General features: G+C 44.9%; 1 protein-coding gene across 1 annotated transcript in view; it reads left to right on the top strand.

Moving 5' to 3' along the window:
- The window catches only part of ADIPOQ (adiponectin, C1Q and collagen domain containing), a 32,611-nt gene extending 24,390 nt beyond the window's left edge, over nucleotides 1-8,221 (top strand). Inside the window, exon 3 of the mRNA XM_077291121.1 lies at nucleotides 7,670-8,221. Within this exon, the coding sequence (XP_077147236.1) occupies nucleotides 7,670-8,184 (515 nt within the window). The 3' untranslated portion in view covers nucleotides 8,185-8,221. The remainder of the gene's footprint in view (nucleotides 1-7,669) is intronic.
- The last annotated feature ends 16,932 nt before the right edge of the window (nucleotides 8,222-25,153 follow it).

The following is a 25,153-nucleotide window of genomic DNA, read 5'->3' as shown; positions in this document are numbered from 1 at the left end:
AAGGAGCGCCATTTGGAATGCAGCCTTAAATGGATTGGTCTGCAGGCGTCACGTTGCATTTGCAGAGCCCCTGATGTACCCAAACAGTACAAACCCCCCACAAGTGACCCCATATTGGAAACTAGACCTCCCAAGGAACTTATCTAGATGTGTTGTGAGAACTTTGAACCCCAAAGTGTTTCACTACAGTTTATAACGCAGAGCCGTGAAAATAAAACATCTTTTTTTTCCCACAAAAATGATTTTTAGCCCCCCCAATTTTTATTTTCCTAAGGATAACAAGAGAACTTGGACCCCAGAAGTTGTTGTTCAATTTGTCCCGAGTACGCTGATAACACATATGTTGGGGTAAACCCCTTTTTGGGCGCACGGGAGAGCTCGGAAGGGAAGGAGCACTGTTTAACTTTTTCAACGCAGAATTGGCTGGAATTGAGATTGGACGCCATGTCGCGCTTGGAGAGCCCCTGATGTGCCTGGACAGTGGAAACTCCCCAATTCTACCTGAAACCCTAACCCAAACACACCCCTAACCCTAATCCCAACGGTAACCCTAACCACACCCCTAGCCCTGACACACCCATAATTCTAATCCCAACCCTAATCCAAACGTAAATGTAATCCAAACCCTAACCCTAACTTTAGCCCCAACCCTAACTTTACCTCCAACCCTAGCCCTAACCCTAACCCTAACCCTACCCCTAACCCTAACCCTAAACGTGACTGAAATACGTGGCACTGAAATACGTGGCACTGAAATACGTGGCACTGAAATACGTGGCACTTAAATACGTGGCACTTAAATACGTGGCACTGAAATATGTGATACATGGCACTTAAATACGTGGCACTGAAAGACGTGGCACTGAAATACGTGATACGTGGCACTGAAATACGTGGCACTGAAATACGTGGCACTGAGATACGTGGCACTTAAATACGTGGCACTTAAATACGTGGCACTGAAATATGTGATACGTGGCACTTAAATACGTGGCACTGAAACACGTGGCACTGAAATACGTGATACGTGGCACTGAAATACGTGGCACTGAAATACGTGGCACTGAAATACGTGGCACTGAAATACGTGGCACTGAAATACGTGGCACTTAAATACGTGGCACTTAAATACGTGGCACTGAAATATGTGATACGTGGCACTTAAATACGTGGTACTGAAACACGTGGCACTGAAACACGTGATACGTGGCACTGAAATACGTGGCACTGAAATACGTGGCACTGAAATACGTGCAACTGAAATACGTGGTACTAAAATATGTGGCACTGAAATACGTGATACGTGGCACTGAAATACGTGATACGTGGCACTGAAATACGTGGCACTGAAACACGTGGCACTGAAATACGTGATACGTGGCACTGAAATACATGGCACTGAAATACGTGGCACTGAAATACGTGGCACTGAAATACGTGGCACTGAAATACGTGGCTCTGAAATACGTGGCACTATGACTGTCAGAAAATGTTCATTAAACGGTTAGGGGTGAGGTTAGGGGTAGAGTTAGGGTTAGGGTTTGGATCCCTTTATCACCTTGATGGTGGTGGGTGGCTTTTCAGTGTGTTTTCTGTTTTTTTTCGATAAAAATGCATGCGTTTTTAACGCAAACAAACGCATGTGCTTAAAAACGCAAGAAAATACTGCAGGTTGTATTTCTGAAAATGAACGCATGCAGAAAAAAACCGCATGCGTTTGAAAACGCGACCAAACGCGTACAAAAAAACCGCATGCGTTTTCAATGTTAAATATAGGGAAAAAACGCATGCGTTTTTTTGTGCAAAAAACGCTGCAGACAAAAACGCAAGTGTGAAACCAGCGACGCTTTTTATAGCAAAAAAGTTTTTGCATCTCCACATTTTGAGACCTATAATTTTTCCACATTTTGCTCCACAGAGTCATGTGAGGTCTTGTTTTTTGCGGGACGAGTTGACGTTTTTATTGGTAACTTTTCGGACACGTGACCATTTTTGATCGCTTTTTATTCCGATTTTTGTGAGGCAGAATGACCAAAAACCTGCTATTCATGAATTTCTTTTGGGAGAGGCGTTTATACCGTTCCGCGTTTGGTAAAATTGATAAAGCAGTTTTATTCTTCGGGTCAGTACGATTACAGCAATATCTCATTTATATCATTTTTTTATGTTTTGGCGCTTTTATACGATAAAAACTATTTTATAGAAAAAATAATTATTTTGGTATCGCTTTATTCTCAGGACTATAACTTTTTTATTTTTTTGCTGATGATGCTGTATGGCAGCTTGTTTTTTGCGGGAGAAGATGACGTTTTCAGTGGTACCATGGATATTTATATCAGTCTTTTTGATCGCGTGTTATTCCACTTTTTGTTCGGCGGTATGGTAATAAAGCGTTGTTTTTTGCCTCGTTTTTTTTTTTTTTTTTCTTACGGTGTTTACTGAAGGGGTTAACTAGTGGGGCAGTTTTATAGGTTGGGTCGTTACGGACGCGGCGATACTAAATATGTGTACTTTTATTGTTTTGTTTTTTTTATTTAGATAAAGAAATGTATTTATGGGAATAATATTTATTTTTTTTTTATTATTTATTTAGGAATTTTTTTTTTTTTTTTTTTACACATGTGGAAAAAATTTTTTTTTACTTTTTTACTTTGTCCCAGGGGGGGACATCACAGATCATTGATCTGGCAGTGTGCACAGCACTCTGCCAGATCGACGATCTGCTGTGCAGGGCTGCAGGCTTACCAAGTGTCTGCTCTGAGCAGGCACTCGGTAAGCCACCTCCCTCCCTGCAGGACCCGGATGCCGCGGCCATCTTGGATCTGGGACCTGCGGTGAGGAGGGAGGTAGGAGACCCTCGCAGCAACGCGATCACATCGCGTTGCTCCGGGGGTCTCAGGGAAGCCCGCAGGGAGCCCCCTCCCTGCGCGATGCTTCCCTATACCGCCGGTACACTGCGATCATGTTTGATCGCGGTGTGCCGGGGGTTAATGTGCCGGGGGCGGTCCATGACCGCTCCTGGCACATAGTGCCGGATGTCAGCTGCGATAGGCAGCTGACACCCGGCCGCGATCGGCCGCGCTCCCCCCGTGAGCGCGGCCGATCGCGTATGACGTACTATTCCGTCCTTGGGAAGTAGGGCCCACCCCACATGGACGGAATAGTACGTCTAATGACAGAAAGGGGTTAATAATTGAAATTTTTGGAGATAATCTTTGTATTGATGTGAATGACACCGAAAGCATAAATACAGCTGCATCTCATGCAATTTTATGTCCAAAAAATGAGGACGTTGAGAAAGTCAATTCCCATGTCAAGTTTATTGATAGGTGACTATACTGAATATATCAGTGATGATTCCATCGATCCTGATGAAGCTGATGACCTCGATCAATACCCACTTGAGTTTTTGAATTCACTAACACCAACTGGAATGCCTTCACATCGGCTGAAACTTAAAATTGGCACCATTGTCATGTTATTACGTAATCTGAACACGAACAAAGGTCTCTGCAATGGTACGCGGCTCATTGTCACTGCCTTACATGCCAATATCATACTGGCTAAAGTAATTAGTGGGTCAGCAGCAGGAAATGTGGTATTCATTCCACGAATTGATTTGTGTCCATCAGAGACTGGATTACCTTTTAAATTAAGACGGAGACAATTTCCCATCAAGCCCGCATTTGCAATGACCATAAATAAATCTCAAGGCCAGACCCTCCATCGAGTTGGCATTTATCTACCAGAACCTGCTTTTGCCCATGGTCAATTGTATGTTGCTTTTTCCAGGGTGAAGCAATGTTGCAATGTGAGGGTTAAAGTGGTTAATACACCACTTCAAGGACAATTATTGGCTGATAGTACTAAAGTCTTCACACATAATATTATCTACAAAAATATTTTAGTTTAAAGTTACTTTTCTTTTTTTTCATTATTCAGTTTTTCTAATAACATAGACAGCAATAGGCAAATTCTATGTATAGAGATAAGGAAAAAAAACAAAAACAAAAAAAAATTAGTGTAGCCATAGACATATAGATTTTAAGTACTTATGTAGGAAACTAGACTGTGGCCCGATTCTAATGCATCGGGTATTCTAGAATATGCATGTCCCCGTAGTATATGGACAATGATGATTCCAGAATTCACGGCAGACTGTGCCCGTCGCTGATTGGTCGAGGCAACCTTGATGACATCATCGTCGCCATGGCAACCATTATGACATCTACGTCGATACTGTGCCCGTCGCTGATTGGTCGAGGCGAATTCACGGCAGACTGTGCCAGTCACTGATTGGTCGAGGCAACCTTTATGACATCATCGTCGCCATGCTGTGCCCGTCTCTGATTGGTCGAGGCCTGGCGGCCTCGACCAATCAGAGACGCTGGATTTCCAGGACAGACAGACAGAAAGACAGACAGACAGACAGACAGACAGACAGACGGAAAAACCCTTAGACAATTATATATATAGATACGTATATAACATACGTACTCATTAGCATATAGGGTTAATAACTCTATATCATATCTACATAAATTTAGAAATATGATATATCAATACATATTTTTATAGGTAAGTAGAACACACATTAAGTACAAGATGTAAGATGTGTATCATCCAAATGCCTGTATTTGGTGATAGGAACCTGTATTTGAAGCTCCAGCAGTATAGCTGCTGAGAGATTTCATTTTGTTTTTAAAAAGGGTGAGGTTTTTGTGAACAGGTAAGAGACGGGTGGGATGGCTGTTCACACACATCTCTATCTCCAGGTGTGTTCTGTACATAGAAATAGATATATAGATTAGGTACATATTTAGATAGATAGGGAAAGAATAGAGATTTTGCTTTCACATCAACATTTTTCTGCTATTTGGAGAATTTATGGTGGAAAAAAGGCTATTTCTGCACTTCCTGCCTAAGGGCTGACCCACGCCACTCTTGCTGTAAGTTGCATGCAATGTATACGGAATTTGTACTTCACTTGCGGCAGGTGCGGCACATGTGGTTTCTGCAGTTTTCGCCACAAAATCTCCACTTACCAGTGTTTTTGTTGTGGCTGCATTTAATGCAATTGTCGAAGCCGCGTTTGCCGCATTTACTGCAAGTTAACTCCAAGCTTCATCTACATTGCATGGCACTTGCTGAAAGTGTGTTGTAGGTCAGTTCTTTGGTGCCAAGTGTGGAAGTTGTATTGTTTTTAACATTACTTCTGCAAATATCAGAAACATGCAGATGTGAAAGAGGTTTGAGTATTAAGAAATAGGAATCAGTTAGTTAGGACCCATCAGTTCAAAGGCTACCGTGACGTGGTTGATGGGCATGCTTATATTAGCCCATCGGTGTACTATGAACGTTGATTTCTTAAATTTTACACTTCTGTAAAAATAAACACAAAAAATTTGGATACACAAAAAGGCTTTTATTTCTGTTGTACTTATTAGAATTATTTAAAATGAAGGCTTAGCTAAGCCCAAGAGATGATTAAAAACGTTTCATACCAACCCATCAGATGTAAAATTACTGTGAAAATACCTGATGGGCACACAAGTATGCGCCAGTATGGGTACTAAGAGCTTTTCCACATAATAATGAAATATTTTAAAATGTCATAGAACATACCAATATACATAGTTATTGATACATATTATTTATTATTTACATTATTGTTCTTAAGCAAAGAACCGTTGTTGTGGCATTTGCCACAACACGCAAAGTTGTTGTCTGATGTCTTTCATTCCTCCCCTCATAAGCATGTTCATGGATCCTGTGTAACTGTACCTTAAATAACAAGAATTGTCAAGAGCTGGTGAGTGCAGCCATTTTTTGTTCTTTCTTACTATTATTTATTAATTGTATTATTCTTACATTTGAATAAATAAAGTATATATGGATTCTAGACTCCCGATTCTTTAGAATCGGGCTGCCATCTAGTGTATACATAACAATATATACAGAAATGCAATAAAGTGCAAGAGGTTATAGAAGATAAGTATGCAAAAAAAGTGACTAAAAAGTTCAAAAGGAGTGTTAATATACTGTATACTGTATATATATATATATATATATATATATATATATACAGTATATATATACAGTATATATATATATATAATATGCTGCACACCATGACATAAATAACTGTAACCTTCGTAAGTACATAATGATGAGCCAATGAGCATCCACATAGGGGAGCGCACAGGAACAAAAGGTCAGGACACTGTACATGTTAAAGGAGCCTAAAACTGTTATTATGACATTGTTTTTAATCTAAGCAATGTCTATGTTGGGGAGTAGACCACCTTCCTCTCCTTGGCCCGCAGCTACCCTACCTGCGTTGCCTATAAACATCATTCTAGTAGTGGTAGTCTTTGATTCCCACAAATATGCCTGCAAATTTCTTTGCAAATCTCCTGCAGGAGCCAAATTGGCATGTGTAAAATGCATATTCTCAGTGGCATTCACAGCCCCATTCAACACTGAGATGGATTGGTAGCAATAAAACGCTACATTACAGCCTATATACAGCTCTATGGCCAGAAAAAAAAAAAAAAGTTATGGATCTCTGAAAATGGAAACTGAATTTTTATTTCTTTGTACTGATTTTTCTTTCATCACTTGAAGCCCCTCTCTTAAGTGTTTTGCCCCTAAACCTGTGTATATGTGTATGTACTGTTTGTTAATATAGTCACCTACGGCCATCTTCTCTGGTATTCACCGCTGTTCTCAGTGACGTCATCATTCTGCAGACTCTCAGGATCACACTGCGCTCTGGGTAAGTTAGCAGTGGCTTTAACACCTGTATGTCTAAGTCTATGGAACTTCAAAAGAGGCTTCATAGGCTTAAATTGAAAAAGTCTCTCAAGTTCTGAAATAAAATAAAACTACTCACCTGGCCAAGTTCTCTCGATGCACTACACCACTCTGTACAGCATGTGGACTGAGGTTCCACACAGCAGTCACGATCTAATGACATCTAGTGCTGTGCTGAAACTCAGATGCTCAGACTGAATGGTGGAGCAGGGAGCCCATGGCTCCCAGTTACATCATTTTATTCGACTGTATCTGCATTTTGGGGATGTAGATACCATTGAACTTGTAACAATGGTCAATGTGCAGGCTTGGATTGGGAATGGAACCCCTCAATTCACAGGCCACATAGCAGTTGCATGGTCTGCCGGTATGGGAACTACATCCTGGATATATGGTAACATCTATGTACAGTAAATGAAATCTATAATTATTAAAGTTGAACAAAAAGATTTGCACTGTCCTGGTTATGATAGCTCCCACATCCACACACACAGTATCATGGCCCCTACAGCCCCCCATACACAGTATTATGACCATCACAGACCTCCCACATAGTATTATGGCCCACACATCCCCCCACTCAGTATGATGTGTCTACACAGTGTGATGGCGCACACAGTCCCACATACAGTATTATGTCCCCCCATAAATTGTGGAGCCCAGAAGACGCCAGGGGCACCCAGAATGCTGGCCACTGAAGTGAAGCGCAAATCTTTTTGTTCAACTTTTGACATTTTTACTATTATATGCCAATACCAGTAATCATAGTTTTAGGTGTAATCTGTTCCTACATATATGGTTGGTGCATAGCAGTACGTAGAAATTCTCATGCAAATTCTATTAATATTCACAGGTGTTAAGGGGCAGAAGGGAGAAGTTGGTGAACTAGGACTTCCAGGACCTGAAGGTCCACGTGGCTTTACAGGACCCCAAGGACAAACAGGCGAGAGTCCTTTTCTGCACCGTTCAGCCTTTAGTATGGGGCTGACAACTAGAGTTTCCACACCAAATGTCCCGATACGCTTCACAAAAGTATTTTATAACGAGCAACGCCATTATGATGAGACCACAGGAAAGTTCACCTGCCATGTAAAGGGCCTTTATTTATTCTCCTACCATCTCACTGTCTACATGAAGGATGTCAAGATTGGATTATACAAGAATAATAAACCCATCATGTTCACCTTTGACCAGTTTCAGACAAATAATGTAGATCAGGCCTCTGGTTCTGTCCTTCTGCCCTTAGATGTTGGAGATGAAGTTTGCCTGCAGATATACGGGGAGGATTATGGTGGCATCTATGGAGATAATCTCAATGACTCATCATTCTCTGGAATCCTGTTGTATCCAAGCTCCGAAAACATGTAGCCTCCACTCTTATCCAATAAAGTGTCCTACTATGTAAGGTTACATTTTATGCTATAAAAATACCATTTCATAGCTATCCTGTACACAAAATGTCAACTGGTGAAGATAAGAAGCATGTGACCAGACCTGTCCATCAGACTCCCCCAATTGAAAAATATGAGGAAGCAGTTCAATTTCAGAAGGGTGATGTCACATGTTTCAGGAGGTCTAGTCACATGTTTCTCTGTCAACTGTAATTTGAGAAAAGAAACTCAGTTCATTGTATGGGGAAGGCTGCCCTAATATTATTACTATGCATTGCTTATATAGTACTATCATATTCCGCAGCACTTCTCATACATTATCATCACTGTCCCCATTGGGTCTCATGATCTAAATTTCCCATCAAAATGTCTTTGGAATGTGGGAGGAAACTGGAGAACCCAGAGGAATCCCACACAGGGAGAACATGCAAACTCCTTGCAGATGTTGTCCTTGGTGGGATTTGAACCCAGGACCCCACGCTGGACACTAAGCCACTGTGCTGGACTAACAAGTACAGGAGGAAAAACTGTATTACTTATGCATTAATTGTGATGCTGTGTAGTGGATATACAGTGCGTGGAAGCACAATGTAAGCTTAGAATGGTCAGTGTGCATGAACAAACTCTATGATGCTTCTACACATACCTGAAAACCTGTCTGGATCCATAGTGATAATTCCATATTTGGAGAGCTGTCTCACTATCACTGGTGGTCGGGGTGTAATAATTTGCGCCCTTATGATACAGATGCAGTTGACTACAACAATGGAACAAGAAGCAGACAGATCCCTACAACACCATTCTAGCTAAGTAGAAACTGAAAGACTTGCGAGAACATATGTATTTAATTCTCAGTCAGGTCACAAGAATGGACAATAGAGAGCAGCTCATTAGTAGTGGAGCAGTGATGTAACAGGACACACAGGCAAGTGAGAAACTTATGTGAGGGACCGTGGAGTCTTCAAACTGTATGTGGGAGGACAATCAGGGCATCAGTGTGTGTGGGTGGCGGCATTATTCTGTGTGTGGGAACTGTTGTCATCATCATACTGTGTGTGAGGGACATCAAACTGTGTGTGAGGGACTGTGTGGGGGCATTCTACTGTTGGGTTGAAACCATATTTTGGGGGGTATCAAACTATGTGTGTGAGGGAACGCTGTGGGCATCATAATGTTTGGTGGAACCATAATTTGTAGGGGTATCATACCGTGTGTGGGGGGTACTGTATGGGCATCATACTATATGGGGGGATGTACTGTCAAAGGCATCACAATGTGTGAAAGAATATTAGATTTTTATACTGTGCGGGGACTAGAACTGTCAGGGCATCATAATGTGGTGAGGACCGTATAAAAGGTTCTTTGGAGACCATCATACTGTGCAAGGATGACGATACCATACTGTATGGGGTCACTGATGGGGCTATAAAAGAGATTTTTTTAGTGTCTGAGAGCACTAATAGGCTTTACTAGGATCAATTTTTGGGCACATATAAAGGACTGGGCAAGGTAAGGGAGGTGGCTTGGTATAAGATAAAAATAGCTGCAATATACAGTATGTCCCTCTTGTTTTTCAAAGTTGGGAGGTATGTGTATATTATGTATGAAAATGCTATGTAATGCATGTCCACTATGAAGATGCTGTGTATTTATATGTAAAGTATATAGCAGTTATCTGGCGCCTGCGCTGTGTAGTACTGTCTGGTGCAGGCGCAGTGAGCTTTGGCCGTCTGACGTCACAGCCAGGCTTGCAGACGGCGCCTGTGGGGCCACCCACCTTGGTAATCCCAGCCCCGCAGTGTGTTATGCATTATGCAGAGTGCGGGGTTGGGATTCACAAGCAGGGCGGCAATCTGCAAGACTGCATCGGAGGTCAGACGGCCAGAGCTCACTGCGCCTGCCCCAGCCAGTACTAAACAGCGCAGGCGCCGGATTTCATTGGAAAACAGCGCGGAGGGGGCGGCGCCCAGCGCCGAAGAAGATTTGAATGACGGCAGTGTGGCGTTTGCAGCAGGGGGGTTAAGACCTGCCTCCCTGGCTAAAGACAGGTATTTTGGCGAAATTATAAAACGCTTTATTTTGGCTTTAACTGCACCAATAACTAAAAGTGTCACCTTGTCAGAATGCAGCATTACTGCTGCACAAGGTGGCTCTTTTAGTTTCTAACGGCTGGAGGGGGTGACAGTGTCCCTTTAATGTCTTTCATGGGTTTATAAGCATGCGACAAAAACCACGATGAAGTAAAAATAAAAACGTCCTTTAGGGCAAAACAGGAATACAAAACAAAATTATATATTACAGTCCATACATCTGCGGGGATTGCCTGCTCAGGAGAATTCAGCAACCAAAGGTTCAGCTTTCCTTAAGAGGATAGTCTCCAGGCCTTGCAAACACTGAATGTCTTTGGAAGCCCCAGACCACAACCTTGGGTTGAGATAAGGTGGTAGCCCCCCTCGCCTGTTCTATAGTTGTCCACAAAAACCTAGCCCTTAAACAAAATGGCTGATTGACCCCTCTCAACACTTAGTATGCTGGATTAAAACGTCTGGGTTTCAAATCACTGAAGCCAAAAGCCTCAGCTAAACATATCCCCTCTCCAGCACTTGAACAGCAGTGTGGTGGATGCTGCATGCAGCAGGGGTGCTGCACACGGCAGCGTGGTGGATGCTGCCTGACGCAGGGGTGCTGCACTCTGGAGCAAGGTGGATGCTGTTTGCTGCAGGGTTCCTGCACTCTGGAGCGTGGTGTAGCTGTGAACTGGGGGATCAGCCATAATGTCCCGCAGTGGTGGTGGAGGATAGCGCCCTCTGATGCTGTGCTTGGCCTTGTTGCTGTGTCGGAAAATAAATGTTTGCCTGCTGGTAAAATCCGGCCTGCAGATGGTAGCTTCGGGACTGCTGCAATGCCTGGTTGTAAGCAGCTTGGCAGGCCTGCATGACATTCAGCTGGAGTTCAGGTGTAAGGTTTTCTAACACACCCCGCTCTATTGCTGAAAAAAAAATGTTGCACCATTCTCTGAAGGTCGACTTCCAGGCGGTTAAGGCATCATTGGACATACTGGAAAAGTGTGTTCACCTGAGTGAACCCACTGTCCAGTCTATCTCCAATCACCTTCATCCCTTCCTGGAATATCGAGCTTACTTCACTGTGAAGGGGGAAGAGAAAAAAAATAATTGTAAAAAAGACACCAACATTTAGAGCAAAACAGACGCGTCAGACCACATTGCAATCCTTACGAAAATCCTTTCTGATGTGTGGCCTTGCATGGTCCCAATCATCCATCAGCAATCTGGCCACTTCTTCCCAGAGTCATCGAATAAATACTGAGTCGGAATGATTACGGTCACAGGAGTCCCACAACGCTACTCGCTTTTGCAGCAGTGTAATGAGTATGTCATTGTCAATGACAGGCAGGGCCGTATTTAGAGTTTCTGCTACCCTAGGCACTTTTAGAGCTGCCTCCCCCTTTGGTGAGTATGACACTATCGACAGTGACTTTGGCAAGAATCGCTGATGTGAAAGTCGCCTTTTGCAGCAGATTGGCTGCACGGCTTGTGATTGGTCACGTGAGCGGTCACATGGGCGGCCGCGACCAATCACAAGCCGTGACGTCATCTAAGGCCCTTCACGCGCTCATTCTTAAGAAGGAAGGCTGCCGGAAAGAAGCAGGGCGCGTCCGAGGGTGAGTATATACCTAATAGGAATATACTAACCCTCGGCTTCTTTCCGGCAGCCTTCCTTCCTAAGAATGAGCGAGTGAAGGGCCTTAGATGACGTCACGGCTTGTGATTGGTCGCGGCCACCCATGTGACCGCTCAGGCGACCAATCACAAGCCGCGACGTCACCGCAGGTCATTTACGCGCTCATTCTTAGGAAGGAAGGCTGCCAGTTAGTACCAGGGCGCGTCCGAGGGTGAGTATATCAATATTTTTTATTTTGATTCTTTATTTTACACTTGAATATGGACTCCGATACCGATTTCCGATATCGCAAACATATCGGAACTCGGTATCGGAATTCCGATACCAGATTCAGAAGATCGCCGACCTCATGGCCGACCCCACACAGGGGTCGGGTCGGGTTTCATGAAACCCGACTTTGCCAAAAGTCGGCGACTTCTGAAAATGGCCGACCCGTTTCGCTCAACCCTACTCCATACTGTATAATGGCCACACATAGTGCTCCATACTCTATAATGGCCACACATAGTGCTCCATACTGCATAACGGCCACACACAATTCTCCATACTGTATAATGATCCCACATGATGCTCAATACTGTATAATGGCCACACATGATGCTCCATACTGTATAATGGCCATTGGCCACACATGATGCTCCATACTGTATAATGGCAATTGGCCACACATGATGCTCCATACTGTATAACGGCCACACATGATGCTTCATACTGTATAACGGCCACGCATGATGCTCAATACTGTATAATGGCCACACAGTTCTCCATACTGTATAATGATCCCACATGATGCTCAGTACTGTATAATGACCCTCCCCCTCTGTATGCATGGCTCATATTCCCCTCCTGTATGCATGGCTCATATCCCCCCGAATGCATGGCTCATATTCCCCCTCCTGTATGCATGGCTCATATTCCCCTCCTGTATGCATGGCTCATATTCCCCCCCTGTATGCATGGCTCATATTCCCCCCCCTGTACGCATGGCTCATATTTCCCCCCCCCCCGTATGCATGGCTCATATTCCCCCCCTGTATGCATGGCTCATATTTCCCCCTCCTGTATGCATGGCTCATATTCCCCCCCTGTATGCATGGCTCATATCCCCCGCCTGTATGCATGGCTCATATTCCCCCTGCTGTATGCATGGCTCATATTCCCTCCCTGTATTCATGGCTCATATTCCCCCCGTATGCATTTCTCATATTCCCCCCAGTGTATGCATGGCTCATATACCCCCCTGTATGCATGGCTCATATCCCCCCTCCTGTATGCATGGCTCATAGTCCCCCCCCTGTATGCATGGGTCATATTTCCCCCAAACCCCCCCCTGTATGCATGGCTCATATTCCCCCCCCTGTATGCATGGGTCATATTTCCCCCAACCCCCCCCCTGTATGCATGGCTCATCTCTCCACCTCACCCCCCGCTCCCATCGTGCATGGTACTGCTTACCGTCCTCCTTCATCCCCCATCCCCTGTCCCCCCCGTCCCTCATACTCACCTGTTCCTCACCGCGCGGCTGGGTCGACATCCCTCTTGCTCTGTCTCAACTCCCGGCGCAGCACCTTCATGCGTGAGCGGTCATGTGATACCGCTCATTAAGGTTACGAATATGCGCGGGGGGTGACCCAGCTTTTATTAAAAAAAAACAACAACAAACCTTGCTCAGGTGCTGCCCCCTGCACTGTCCCCGCCCTAGGCACGTGCCCTCATGTGCCTAGTGGCAAATACGGCCCTGATGACAGGTTGGCCTTCTTCACGTTGTCAAACCTATAGATCAAATAAAATAAGAAAACAAAAATTAATAAGTCATATAGTTTTAAAGGGAACCTGTCACCCCCTGTCATGAATCCCAATGGCTAGGGATAGCAAGGGACAAGCAAAGTAATACAAAATATCGGACGAGCTCTAGGGTGATGGAACCTGGGCTGACCGCTGCCCTACGCCTGACAAACGCAACTAGAGATAGCCAGGGAGCGTGCCTACGTTGGTTCTAGACGCCACGCACCAGCCTAAGAGCTAACTAGTACTGCAGAGAAAATAAAGACCTCACTTGCCTCCAGAGGAATGAACCCCAAAAGGTATAGTTGCCCCCCACATGTATTGACGGTGAAATGAGAGGAAGGCACACACATAGAGATGATATATATAGGTTCAGCAAATTGAGGCCCTCTGTAAACTAGAAAGCAGAACGATACAAAAGGGGTCTGAGCGGTCAGCAAAAACCCTAATCAAAAAACCATCCTGAGATTACAAGAACCCATGTGCCAACTCATGGCACATGGGGAGAACCTCAGTCCACTAGAGCTACCAGCTAGCATAGAGACATAATAAGCAAGCTGGACAAAAAAAACAACAACTGAAAATCAGCACTTAGCTTATCCTGAAAGATCTGGGAGCAGGTAGGCAGGAACCAAACAGAGCACATCTGAATACATTGATAGCCGGCAAGGGAATGATAGAAAGGCCAGGTAAAATAGGAAACACCCAGCCTCTGATGGACAGGTGGAAACCAAAGGCCGCAACCCACCAAAGTCACCCAGTACCAACAGTAACCACCAGAGGGAGCCCACAAACAGAATCCACAACAGTACCCCCCCCTTGAGGAGGGGTCACCGAACCCTCACGAGAACCCCCAGGGCGATCAGGGTGAGCTCTATGGAAGGCGCGGACCAAATCAGTCGCATGAACATCGGAGGCGACCACCCAGGAATTATCCTCCTGACCATAACCCTTCCACTTAACCAAATACTGGAGTTTGCGTCTGGAAACACGAGAATCCAAGATCTTCTCAACAACATACTCCAATTCTCCCTCCACCAGCACCGGAGCAGGAGGCTCAACCGAAGGAACAACGGGCACCTCATACCTCCGCAACAACGACCGATGGAACACATTATGAATAGCAAACGATGCTGGGAGATCCAAACGAAAAGATACAGGGTTAAGAATCTCCGAGATCCTATAAGGACCGATGAACCGAGGCTTGAACTTAGGAGAAGAGACCTTCATAGGGACAAAACGAGAAGACAACCACACCAAATCCCCAACAAGAAGTCGGGGACCCACGCGGCGACGGCGATTAGCAAACTGCTGAGTCTTCTCCTGAGACAACTTCAAATTGTCCACCACCTGGTTCCAAATCTGATGCAGCCTGTCCACCACCACGTCCACTCCAGGACAATCCGAAGACTCCACCTGACCAGAGGAAAAACGAGGATGAAACCCCGAATTACAAAAAAAAGGAGAGACCAACGTGGCAGAACTAGCCCGATTATTAAGAGCAAATTCGGCCAGTGGCAAAAAAGCAACCCAGTCATCTTGATCAGCAGAAACAAAACACCTCAAATAAGTTTCCAAGGTCTGATTAGTTCGCTCCGTCTGGCCATTCGTCTGAGGATGGAATGCAGACGAGAAAGACAAATCAATGCCCATCTTGGCACAAAACGTCCGCCAAAATCTAGACACAAACTGGGATCTAGACACAAACGAACCACGTTCTGAAAAAATAAAGGGACCAACTCAGAGGAGGAAGGCAACTTAGGCAAGGGCACCAAATGAACCATCTTAGAAAAGCGGTCACACACAACCCAGATAACGGACATTTTCTGTGAAACCGGGAGATCAGAAATAAAATCCATGGAAATGTGCGTCCAAGGCCTCTTCGGGATGGGCAAGGATAACAACAACCCACTGGCCCGAGAACAGCAAGGCTTAGCTCGAGCACACACTTCAAAAGACTGCACAAAGGTACGCACATCCCTAGACAAGGAAGGCCACCAAAAAAGACCTGGCCACCAAGTCTCTAGTACCAAATATTCCAGGATGACCAGCCAACACAGAAGAATGGACCTCGGAGATGACTCTACTGGTCCAATCATCCGGAACAAACAGTCTTTCTGGTGGACAACGATCCGGTTTATCCACCTGAAACTCCTGCAATGCACGTCGCAAGTCTGGGGATACGGCGGACAATATTACCCCATCCCTAAGGATACCAGTAGGCCCAGAGTCTCCAGGAGAGTCAGGCACAAAACTCCTGGAAAGAGCATCTGCCTTCACATTCTTTGAACCTGGCAGGTATGAAACCACGAAATTGAAACGAGAAAAAAACAACGACCAACGAGCCTGTCTAGGATTCAAACGCCTGGCAGACTCAAGGTAAATGAGATTCTTGTGATCAGTCAAGACCACCACACGATGTTTAGCACCCTCAAGCCAATGACGCCACTCCTCAAATGCCCACTTCATGGCCAAAAGCTCCCGATTACCCACATCATAATTGCGCTCGGCGGGCGAGAATTTTCTAGAGAAGAATGCACATGGCTTCATCACCGAGCCATTAGAACTTCTCTGTGACAAAACCGCCCCCGCTCCAATCTCGGAAGCATCAACCTCAACCTGAAAAGGAAGTGAAACATCTGGTTGACACAACACAGGAGCAGAAGAAAACCGGCGCTTAAGTTCCTGAAAGGCCTCCACGGCCGCAGGAGACCAATCAGCAACATCAGCACCCTTTTTAGTCAAATCAGTCAAAGGTTTAACAATACTGGAAAAATTAGCAATGAACCGACGATAAAAATTAGCAAACCCCAAGAACTTCTGAAGGCTCTTAACAGATGTAGGTTGTGTCCAGTCACAAATCGCCTGAACCTTGACGGGATCCATCTCAATAGTAGAAGGAGAAAAAATGTACCCCAAAAAAGAAATCTTCTGGACTCCGAAGAGACACTTTGAGCCCTTCACAAACAGAGAATTGGCCCGCAGAACCTGAAACACCTTCCTGACCTGTAGAACATGAGACTCCCAGTCATCAGAAAACACCAAAATATCATCCAAATACACAATCATAAACTTATCCAGATATTCACGGAAAATATTGTGCATAAAGGACTGAAAGACTGACGGAGCATTGGAGAGTCCAAAAGGCATTACCAAATACTCAAAATGGCCCTCAGGCGTATTAAATGCGGTTTTCCACTCATCACCCTGTTTTATCCGCACCAGATTATACGCACCGCGAAGATCTATCTTAGTGAACCACCTAGCCCCCTTAATGCGAGCAAACAAATCAGTCAATAATGGCAATGGATACTGATACTTGACTGTAATCTTATTCAGAAGGCGATAATCTATACAAGGCCTCAGGGAACCATCTTTTTTTGCCACGAAAAAAAAACCTGCTCCCAGAGGGGACGAAGATGGACGAATATGTCCCTTTTCCAAGGACTCCTTAATATAATTCCGCATAGCAGTATGCTCTGGCAGTGACAGATTAAATAAACGACCCTTAGGGAACTTACTGCCAGGAATCAATTCTTTAGCACAGTCACAATCTCTATGCGGAGGGAGCGAATTGAGCTTAGGCTCCTCAAAAACATCCCTATAGTCAGACAAAAACGCAGGGATCTCAGAAGGAGTAGATGAAGCGATTGAAATCGGAGGTGCATAATCATGAACCCCCTGACATCCCCAGCTTAACACAGACATTGTTTTCCAGTCCAGGACAGGATTATGAGTTTGTAACCATGGCAGACCAAGCACTAGTACATCATGTAAATTATACAGTACAAGGAAGCGAATCACCTCCTGATGAACGGGAGTCATGCGCATGGTCACTTGTGTCCAATACTGCGGTTTATTCATAGCCAATGGTGTAGAGTCAATTCCCTTCAGAGGAATAGGAACTTCCAGAGGTTCCAGACTAAAACCGCAGCGTTTAGCAAATGACCAATCCATAAGACTCAGGGCAGCGCCCGAATCCACATAGGCATCGACGGAAATGGAAGACAGTGAAAAAATCAGAGTCACAGACAAAATGAACTTAGGCTGCAGAGTACCAATGGCAAAAGATTTATCAACCCTTTTTGTGCGTTTAGAGCATGCTGATATAACATGAGCTGAATCACCACAATAAAAACACAATCCATTTTTCCGCCTATAATTTTGCCGTTCACTTCTGGACTGAATTCTATCACATTGCATAGTCTCAGGTGCCTGTTCAAAAGACACCGCCAACTGGTGCACGGGTTTGCGCTCCCGTAAACGCCGATCAATCTGAATGGCCATAGCCATCGACTCATTCAGACCTGTAGGCGTAGGGAACCCCACCATAATATCCTTAATGGCCTCGGAAAGACCATTTCTGAAGTTTGCAGCCAGGGCGCACTCATTCCACTGAGTAAGCACCGACCATTTCCGAAATTTTTGACAATATATTTCCGCTTCATCATACCCCTGAGAGAGGGCTAATAAAGCCTTTTCAGCCTGAATCTCCAGGTTGGGTTCCTCATAGAGCAATCCCAATGCCAGAAAAAACGCATCCACATTGAGCAATGCAGGATCCCCTGGTGCCAATGCAAATGCCCAATTCTGAGGGTCGCCTCGCAGGAAAGATATTACAATCTTGACCTGTTGAGCAGGGTCTCCAGAGGATCGAGATTTCAAAGAAAGAAACAATTTACAATTGTTCCTGAAATTCAGGAAGGTAGATCTATCTCCAGAAAAGAACTCTGGAATAGGAATTCTAGGTTCAGACATGGGAGTGTGAACAACAAAATCCTGTATGTTTTGAACTTTTGCCGCGAGATTACTCAGGCTGGAAGCCAAACTCTGGACATCCATGTTAAACAGCTAATATCAGAGCCATTCAAGGGTTAAGAGGAGGTAAGAAGCAGCTAGACAGCAATTAAGGGCTAGGCAGCAAAACTCTGAAGAAAAAAAAAAAAAAAAAAAAAATTTCCCTTAAACACTTCTTTTTCTCCTGCTTCAGCCCAAACAATTAACACTTTGTGGGCCGGCTATACTGTCATGAATCCCAATGGCTAGGGATAGCAAGGGACAAGCAAAGTAATACAAAATATCGGACGAGCTCTAGGGTGATGGAACCTGGGCTGACCGCTGCCCTACGCCTGACAAACGCAACTAGAGATAGCCAGGGAGCGTGCCTACGTTGGTTCTAGACGCCACGCACCAGCCTAAGAGCTAACTAGTACTGCAGAGAAAATAAAGACCTCACTTGCCTCCAGAGGAATGAACCCCAAAAGGTATAGTTGCCCCCCACATGTATTGACGGTGAAATGAGAGGAAGGCACACACATAGAGATGATATATATAGGTTCAGCAAATTGAGGCCCGCTGTAAACTAGAAAGCAGAACGATACAAAAGGGGTCTGAGCGGTCAGCAAAAAACCCTAATCAAAAAACCATCCTGAGATTACAAGAACCCATGTGCCAACTCATGGCACATGGGGAGAACCTCAGTCCACTAGAGCTACCAGCTAGCATAGAGACATAATAAGCAAGCTGGACAAAAAAACCAACAACTGAAAATCAGCACTTAGCTTATCCTGAAAGATCTGGGAGCAGGTAGGCAGGAACCAAACAGAGCACATCTGAATACATTGATAGCCGGCAAGGGAATGACAGAAAGGCCAGGTAAAATAGGAAACACCCAGCCTCTGATGGACAGGTGGAAACCAAAGGCCGCAACCCACCAAAGTCACCCAGTACCAACAGTAACCACCAGAGGGAGCCCACAAACAGAATCCACAACAACCCCCCCCCCCTCCCCAGGCGTTTTTAACTAAAAGAGCCACCTTGCGCAGCAGTAATGCTGCATTCTGCCAAGGTGGCTCTTTTAGTTCTGGGTGCTGTAACTGCAGAAATAATCAGTTTTGTAATTTGTTATAAATACCTTGTCTTCAGACAAGGAGGCAGGCCTTTCCTCCTTGCTGCAGACGCCACACAGCCGTCACTCAAATCTTCTTGGCGCCGGGTGCTACCTCCTCAGCGCTGTTTTGAAATGTGTCGGCGCCTGCGCTCTTTTCTCCTGCCTTGGGCAGGCGCAGTGAGCACTGCCCGTCTGTCCTCATATGCAGTCTAGCTGACTGCGCCTGTGCGGACGCCCTGCCTGTGAATCCCAGCCCCGCAGTGTCTTCTTATTTATTCATACTACGGGGCTGGGATTCCTGGGCATGCGCATTGCATGTCTAAGGCTGCTTTCACACCTGCGTCGGCCCGATGTACCGATGCATCCTGTGACAAAAATGCCCGACGTTGGCAGCGGAAGCAGTCTTAAGACGTTTCCGCTGCTTCATTGTAAGGTCCGGGGAGGAGGGGGAAGAGTTTCGGCTGCGCATGCGTGGTCGAAAATGGCGGTTCCGACGCACAAAAAACATTACATGTAACTTTTTTTGTGCCGGCAGTGCGCCAAAACACGATGCAACTGCAGCGCCCCAGAGTCCTGGTCCTTGCAGTAATGTCGCTCTCCCACCAGGGGGAGTGATGTTACATCTGATGGTACTAAAGGAGTTCACCTAACCAGGTATCACAGTCACACACTACACTTCACACTCCAGTCCACCAGGGGGAGCAAAGGCGCTATTTACTAGGCCACTCCTCACACACGGGTAAAACTGGTGGGTTGGATAGGAAGTTAGAGAGAAATTTTTTTTTTTAGATATAATGGTATGGTAATATAATACTCAAACAGAAAAAAACCCAATACCTAAAAGATACCTTTATTGGAAACTATTAAAAACTTTTTGACAATTAACCACAAACCCACATCCAAAGAAGTAATAGTATATATAAATAACTGGGCCCCTACTATACCCTGTTACTCCCTAGTATACCCTTCCTAGCAGTGGAGGTTGGCACCCTATCTTGTACGAAACGTGGCGCCCCCACTCACCGACGGCTCGCCCTGGATGTAAACTATTGAACCCTAACACTAATCTAGTCCAACCAAATAAATAAACGGGTACAATAACACAGCGTGCCGTAGGAGAAAAGGAAGGAAGGTAGGATTATGAACCGTACGGGCCGGTGTCTATCCCTAAACAAGCCAACTGTAAAGAGAAAGAACCAAGTACAATATACTTATTCACATGACTAAAAAAATTGAACTCCAATTTGACAAGCAAAAGAAACTAGGGTGAAGAAAAAAAAAAAAAATGTATAAAGGCCTATACTAGCTGGCCCTTGGTCAGCCCTACTGACGCTGTCCCTGCCTGACAGCGGAGTTTGGCACCCTATAATAACGACAGTGGCGCCCCCGCTCCCGTCGGCTAACCCTCAATAACCCTACATGTCAGCCCTCACACCCTTCCCTGATAAAGGTGGCGAGGGAACCACGTGTATAGAAATACTAGACGGGGAAAGAGTGCAAAGGACAGTTTAAACACAGATTGATAAGTTTAAAGTAGGCTTACATGCAAAAATAAATAAGGGCGTATGATATGAACTACGAAGTTGTTATGCTATTATAGTCCTACAGATCCAATTTAGGAGGAAAAATAAAAGAACTGTTTTTGAGTCATGCAGATACTCGTAACACAATGGCCGCCAAAGTCAGAGGAAATTACCTCACAACAGATACAAGAAACTATACTGCGACTCTTCACAATTGCACAACCTCCAAAAACCACACGATGACCTATATTGGGATCTAAGAGGTAAACACATCCTACGAGGGCACCAAGAAATGATTTAAACCCGGATAACACACGAAAATATATATGTGAATCCTCATTAGGGTGCACAGAACAACACTGCAGCTGAAGCAAAATAATAACTATTTCAGCTCTCCCCTATTGCACAAATCCCAAAAAGTACATATTGCCCAGCAAACATAGTGAGCCACAATAATCTAAGAAAACAAAGCTTATCTGGAGTCCACATGATAAAAGGATGCCTCAACGCGTTTCCCTTCCATGATGACAGTTCATCAGGAGGCTAATGGAAGAAACCGGTGCCACAGGATACAGCATACGGCAGTCATGACATCCTGGTTGCAGGTGTGCAGTTTAATGAAACACTGAGGTTTAAAAAGGGGCGCCACTTTAGTGCACAGTACATAGAGGTGTAGCCGATCATAGCATACCTTATGATTCACGTCTATAATTCAGAACAGCGCATGTCCTGAGGAACGTACAGGCACTAGAGGCAGATTGATGCCCTTCCTCCCAACGCCTGCCACAGGGCATGCGCAGCTAACCGTATTGCAAGGACGCACCATCACTGTTCCCCTCCGCTTACCAGTAATGGTGCTTGGTCAGTCGCGCATGCGTATTGCCACCAGCAGGTGGCAACATGTAAGAGGCGGCGTCCCGTATCGCGCATGCGCGCTAACACAGCACTAATAGAAGAAATCATTTGTCCTTACATCATTCAATTGCAATCATGCGCGATACGCATCCTAGGGATCCAGATAGCGCAAGCGCCCTACTCGTACCTATTAATGGAGAGATGTCCCACAGATACCGCAAGTGCAGTACGCGATCGAGTATCCCATACCGCGCATGCGCATTCCCACACAGAGACGGCCATGCAGAAAGGGATAAAGGAAAGCCATACCCCCTATTCCCGCAGCGGTCAGTATTATCAATAATATTTTGGCATTCCAGATCCTGCCTATAGCTGCAGAAATAACTATAAAGATAAAAAGTGGTAGTAACAAATGAAAAAATGTTAATAGAACTAAACAAATATAAATCTAACACCCCCAGTCTACAGAAAGAAAAAACTGTCAACTTAAAACTTTATCAGATGTACGGAAGACAAAATATAGCTGTCCCCCTCCCGTAGTCACACACTGTCTCATAAGCGTGTGCACACAGGCCGGGTGTACAAACAAGGGTAGAGTGAACTATATCAATTGCATAGACTTAACAAACAAAGTAATTTCGGATAAAGCAACCATAGGTAAGTTGTTCATTTAACCCTTTGGGGGTCACTGACTCCATCCTGAAAATCCACTGGGGTTCTCTCTGTAACAAAGATCTATCCCAGTCACTCTGTCTGTCATTTGGACCGACCACTTCCAGAACACAAAACCTCAGAGTATCCGCATTCCCCTGATGGCATTCCCAGACATGTCTGGCCACTGGGGTGTCTCTTCTATGCTTCACATCCCCCAGATGCTCCCCAACCCGTTTCCTAAATTCCCTCATCGTCTTCCCTATATAGTTAAGAGGACAGGTGCATGTTGCCATATAAATAACACCTGTAGTTTTGCAATTGGCAAAATCTCTTGCAAAAAACCTCCGGTTGTTTGATGCACTCACAAAACTCTTACCCAGTATAATTACTTTGCAAAAAGAGCAGTTACCGCATCTAAAGGTGCCACAGATTTTCCTGTCAAGCCAGGTACCTTCATTCCTCTGTCTGATGTAGTGACTATGTACCAAGCGATCCTTGAGGGATCTCCCTCTCCGAAATGTGATCTGTGGTTGGGGAGAAATAAAACCCTCAAGTGTGTTATCCGCCTGTAAGATTTGCCAATGTTTCCTCAGTATCCTATAGATGTTCTCTGATTGGGTGTCGTAAGTACCAATAACTCTACAGGCGTTATCATCCTGTTGTTGATCACGGGGTTGGAGAAGTGTAGATCTTTCTTTCTCAAGGGCGTTCCTAAATGCCGGATTCAATACATCATCTGGGTAGCCCCGCTCTCTAAACTGATTTCTCAGATCATACGCCTGCGTTCTAAAGGTTGTAGTCTGAGAACAGTTTCTCCTAATACGTAGGTACTGGCCACGTGGGATACCCCTCTTGAAGGGGACAGGGTGGTGGCTGTCCCACCTCAGAAGGACGTTCGTGGCTGTTGGTTTACGAAACACCCTAGTATCCAAGGACCCAGATTCGTTGATAGTGATCATCCAGAAAAGCTAACTCTTTACTATGACATTCAGAAGTAAAATGAAGACCAATGGAATTAACATTAAGTTCACGTATAAAGTTATCAAATTCAAGTTCTGAACCGTTCCATATGACCAGCACATCGTCGATATAACGATACCAGGCTGAAATTTTGTCAGCCCACCAGGTTTCCACATCAGGAAAGATGGTTATTTCCTCCCACCAGCCCAGGAGGAGGTTAGCGTATGAGGGCGCACAAGAACACCCCATCACGGTCCCCCTGCGCTGGTGGAAGTACTTACCATCAAACAGAAAAAAATTATGAGTCAAGATAAACTCCATCAATGTAAGTGTAAAATCGTTATGCCTACCGAAGTGGACAGCCCTGGACTTCAGAAAAAATTCCATGGCTTTAAGACCAAACTTTTGTGGGATACTGCTGTACAGAGCTTCCACATCTATTGAACAGAGTAGTGTTCCTCTCTCCACACAAATGCCATCAATCTTACATAACAGGTCCGACGTATCTCTCACGTAAGAGGGGAGGGAGGTCACAAAAGGCCTGAGAATGCGATCCACATAAATCCCCAAGTTTTGACTCAAAGACCCCACTCCAGAGACAATAGGGCGTCCCTTCAAGGGGATCAACCCCTTGTGGATTTTGGGCATAGCATAAAATGTGGGGATAGTGGTATTGCGGGGTGCCAAAAATTTATATTCACTGACGGAGATCAATTTCTCTTCTAACCCACCATCCAAAATCTTCATAAGAGCCCTTGTGTATTCAGCAGTGGGATTAGAGTCCATCAGACCATATGTGTCACTGTCATCCAAAATCAGTTTACACATTCCGACATATGCCTTGTGGTCGAGGATGACCAAGTTACCCCCTTTATCTGAGGGTTTTATAATAATGTTTTTATTTCTCTCTAAAGTGCCTAAGGCATCAAATTCCTCCGAATTAAGGTTAGAAAAAACTCGATGATTTTGGTTTCCAAACCGTTTAAGGTCATCCTCTACCACTTTTAAAAAAATATCAATATTGGCATAGTCCCCCACAGGAGGCATCTTATTACTCTTTAGTTTGAGGTCTGTACATGGTCCCAGACCACCATCTCGTTCATTTTCCTCCAACAGATGTACCAGAGTATTCATATCATCCAAATCCTCCTCTGCAATACCCAGTTCCCGACACCTTTCTTGGTCATTTAGTCTGAAGAATTTTTTCCACTTTAATTTACGACAAAACAAATTAATGTTTTTTACCCAAGAGAATGTGTCAAACCGTGTCGTCGGAACAAATGTAAGTCCTTTAAGGCCCCGTCTCACATAGCGAGATCGCTAGCGAGATCGCTGCTGAGTCACAAGTTTTGTGACGCAACAGCGACCTCAGTAGCGATCTCGCTATGTGTGACACGTACCAGCGATCAGGCCCCTGCTGCGAGATCGCTGGTCGTGTCAGAATGGCCTGGACCTTTTTTTGGTCGTTGAGGTCCCGCTGACATCGCTGAATCGGTGTGTGTGACACCGATCCAGCGATGTCTTCACTGGTAACCAGGGTAAACAAACAGTACATACTCACCATCTGTTGCCCGTCA

The sequence above is a fragment of the Ranitomeya variabilis genome, chromosome 2, assembly GCF_051348905.1.
Source record: "Ranitomeya variabilis isolate aRanVar5 chromosome 2, aRanVar5.hap1, whole genome shotgun sequence".
Classification (NCBI taxonomy): domain Eukaryota; kingdom Metazoa; phylum Chordata; class Amphibia; order Anura; family Dendrobatidae; genus Ranitomeya; species Ranitomeya variabilis.
This window is presented reverse-complemented; position numbering and strand designations above follow the sequence as displayed.